General features: G+C 56.6%; 1 protein-coding gene across 2 annotated transcripts in view; it reads right to left on the bottom strand.

The window, feature by feature from the left end:
* Positions 1-3,579, bottom strand: part of gja10b (gap junction protein alpha 10 b) — a 3,820-nt gene extending 241 nt beyond the window's left edge. Inside the window, exons 1-3 of one of the 2 annotated variants that reach the window (XM_060042363.1) lie at positions 3,298-3,579; positions 1,312-3,092; positions 1-971 (exon numbers count right to left, since the gene is read on the bottom strand). The exon at positions 1-971 is cut by the window's left edge and continues 241 nt beyond it. In XM_060042363.1, the coding sequence (XP_059898346.1) occupies positions 933-971; positions 1,312-2,769 (1,497 nt within the window). In that variant the 5' untranslated portion in view covers positions 2,770-3,092; positions 3,298-3,579 and the 3' untranslated portion in view covers positions 1-932. The remainder of the gene's footprint in view (positions 972-1,311; positions 3,093-3,297) is intronic. The other variant, XM_060042362.1, reaches the window with a different exon arrangement.
* Positions 3,580-3,796: the final 217 nt, after the last annotated feature.

Here is a 3,796-nt window from a genome sequence, read left to right as displayed (position 1 = left end):
ATCTAATATTCCTATCTCAGCTCGCCTGTAAACCTAATCGGCTGTATCTTACTTATATTCATTAAGCAATCTTATCCTGAAGACATCCCTCGGACACAGACCACCATAGAACTTCGGTCTACTGCAAAATTTGTCTTTGGAAATATTTACAAAGTTCTTGTTTTCTTGTATAATGAATGAATATTGTCATTTACGAAGAATTTTGCAAAATTGCGTGAAATTATCTTAAATAAGGACTAATAATGAATGACTTAGGAAGCCTGCGATTGGAACGTTTTGCCCCCCCATATCAAACGCTCATCAAAGCCCCAAACCCTCCCCAAGCCAAACTCACGCCTCAAACTCTCACCCTGCCAATCTCATGTCTCAAACCCTCCCCAAGCCAAACTCACGCCTCAAACTCTCACCTTGCCAAACTCGTGTCTCAAACTCATGTCCCATCTCATGTCTCAAACTAACGTCTCAAACTATCAACCCGTTAAACTCACGTCTCAAACTCATGTCCCAAATTCATGTCTCAAACCCTCACCACGGCAAACTCAAGTCTCGCCAAACTCATGTCTCAGACTCTCACATCGCCAAACTCGTGTCTCAAACTCGCGTCTCAAACTCTACCATCACCAAACTCGCGTCTCAAACTCACCCTGTCAAACTCTCATTACGTCTCAAAGTCTCTCCCGCCACTCCTGGGTGATGGAAAACTCTACAACAACTGTGGACCGCTTGTCATTTGAATGCATGACAGAAAAGTTGACTCCGACCCCCAGTTTGTGACATTCATAATACAGTAAATGCAAGGCTATCATCAGCGGCCACAGGCTCCACCACCATCTTGTTCCCTCATTTGGCGGAGATAATCAAGATTATAATTTTAAACTCGGGTTTCAAACCATCGCCATAAAGTCTCTCGAAGGCCACCGGTCTCGTCCAGGTTATTTCTTCATGATGGACGACAGCTCAAGAATCATGCTCTGAAAGAGACGAGTGTAACGGTTTATATTAACCACATCATTCTGAAAATCATGCAATCTAATCTCAAAAACGGACTGCGGTGAACATTGCACATATGTTTAAATATTCCCATAAACTCTTATATGTCTCCCGTGAAGAGCGTTGCGTCATCATGGGGATTACTACCGTTGTTTATGTAATCTGTAGCGGTCTGTACCGCTAGCTCTCCTCCACCACAGCAGCACGTCCACGTTATCGACCACGGTTTAGTTGAGACCGCCGCGGCCCCATCACCAATAATAACAAACCCGCCACCCCCCCCCCCCCCCCCCCCCGTTGACCCCCGACCGCTGCACTCACCATAGACATCCTGCGGCCGCCTGTGGAGGGCGGGGGCGTGCAGGGCGGGCTGTCTCCCTGCGCCAGGCGCTGGGCCTCCACGTCCAGGCCGCTCTGGGAGTCCCCGCTGCCGCACAGGCTGGCCAGCCGGCTCTCTGACATGCCCCGGGACATGAAGCTGGCCTTCCTGGCGGTGGGGTGGTGGCCGCTCTCGGGCGAGTCGCTCAGGTCGCTCAGCGGCTCCTTGCAGCCGCTGCTCACGCGGCTCTGCTTGCGCTGGGCGCTCCGCAGGGCGGCCGGGAGCTCGGCGTGGCCGGCCGCGAGGGTGGCCCTCGGCTGGGCCCCGGCGTACCTCTGGGGCCCCGAGCCCTGGGGCCCCGAGCCCTGGGCCCCGGCCGACTCCTCGCTGCTGCACGAGGGCTTCCGGGGGTCGTCCAGGGTGTAACGCCGCCCCACCGCCCCCAGCTGGTGCAGGCAGACGGGGAACGGTCGGGGCCGCTGGTCGGAGGCGCCTCCCGGGGCGTCGGTGTCGAAGGGGGCCCCGTCCGGGTGGTGCTGGGGGGCCCCCGCCGGCCCCGGGTGGAAGGGGTGACCGCCCGGCTGGCCGTCGCGGGCCAGGGAGCCGGCGGCGGTGTGGGCGAGGTGCAGCGTCCGCGGGGGGGAGGAGTTGGACAGGTGGCAGGCGGGGTGCGCCAGGGAGTTCTTCTTGGAGCGGCAGACGCTGTCCTCGTCGCCGTACTTGGAGCCGTACAGGCTGTCCTTGATCTTCTTCAGGCCGAGGTGGAAGATCTCCAGCAGGTTGAGGAACAGGGAGACCCCGGCGATCACCAGCATGAACACCAGGAAGATGTTCTTCTCGGTGGGCCGCGACACGAAGCAGTCCACGCTGTTGGGACACGGGTCCCGCTCACACTTGTAGAGCGGCGCCAGCCCGATGCCGTAGAGCGCGCACTGGCCCACGATGAAGCCCACCTCCACCACCGAGCGCGTCAGGATGTGGAAGACGTAGGTGCGCAGCAGCGCCCCCCGCAGGGGGGCCTTCCTCACCTTGCGGTGCTCGTCCAGCCGCCGCAGCTCGCGTTCCATCCTGCGGTGCTGGTCCTCCTGGAGGGGCTCGCCGCCGTCCAGCTCCGCCTTCAGCCACGCCTTCTTGCGGTGGCGCTCCTTGTCCAGCGCCCGGAGGCGGTAGAGGGCGTGGCCCATGTACACCAGCGAGGGCGAGGACACGAAGATGATCTGCAGCACCCAGTAGCGGATCAGGGAGATGGGGAAGGCCTGGTCGTAGCACACGTTCTTGCAGCCGGGCTGCTCGGTGTTGCAGACGAACTCGCTCTGCTCGTCGTCCCACACGTCCTCCGTGGCCACGCCCAGGACCAGCATGCGGAAGATGAAGAGGATGGTCAGCCAGATCTTCCCCACGATGGTGGAGTGGACGTGGACCTCCTCCAAGATGCTGCCCAGTAGGTTCCAGTCCCCCATGTTGTGTCACATAGTGGTGTGGCTGTCAGGAGAGATGATGGATGAGCTGTCACATGGTGGTGTGGCTGTCAGGAGAGGTGATGGATGAGCTGTCACATGGTGGTGTGGCTGTCAGGAGAGATGATGGATGAGCTGTCACATGGTGGTGTGGCTGTCAGGAGAGATGATGGATGAGCTGTCACATGGTGGTGTGGCTGTCAGGAGAGATGATGGATGAGCTGTCACATGGTGGTGTGGCTGTCAGGAGAGATGATGGATGAGCTGTCACATGGTGGTGTGGCTGTCAGGATAGATGATGGATGAGCTGTCACATGGTGGTGTGGCTGTCAGGATAGATGATGGATGGAGGAGTCAACAATTAACACCTCATGGAAATCAATCCAAACAAGTCAACAACCCACCGGCAAATGTAGGATAGCATATTAACTACAGATGGGAGCAAACACCCCTAGCTCAGCTGGGACTCAGGTATGAACGTCAAACAAAATGGCAGCAAAACGAGAAACAAAATACGAAGGTTTCACTTACATTATTTTGATGGTTGCTCCGCCTTCACGGGGAGCCCACCGTGAAAGAGGGTGTTCTGGGTTAGCTGGGTGAGCGGTGGGAGCATGCTGAGTGCTGTCTCTCCACTGCGGGCTCTGAGTGCCTCTGGTTGATCTGGAAAAACTAGGACTCCCAGTGCACGGCCATTGATCGGCCAGCATGTGACTGGCGGTGCCTGGGGGTCTCCAGTGGGACTCTGGTCAGATAGTGCCACCCTGCCGGTCGATCGGCACAGGCTGCAGTATGAGCTCTCCCTGCTGCTGCTGCCGCTGCTGCTGCTGAGATGGGGTTGTCTTGGTCTGTAGAAGACGCGTTCATATGACCCCATAAGTGGTTTACGAGTCTACCGTCTGTATTTATCTCATTAGATCTATCGGGTATTATAACCTTTTGTTGCTCATTATCGCCTCTAATGTCATTTGTACTTAGGGTTAGGGTATTGTGGTGGCTAGTATTAGTACTGCAATCTATTGAAAAAGTC

The sequence above is a fragment of the Gadus macrocephalus genome, chromosome 21, assembly GCF_031168955.1.
Source record: "Gadus macrocephalus chromosome 21, ASM3116895v1".
NCBI classification, from domain to species: domain Eukaryota; kingdom Metazoa; phylum Chordata; class Actinopteri; order Gadiformes; family Gadidae; genus Gadus; species Gadus macrocephalus.
Note: the sequence above shows the minus strand (reverse complement) of the source record. Positions and strands in the feature narration are given on the sequence as shown.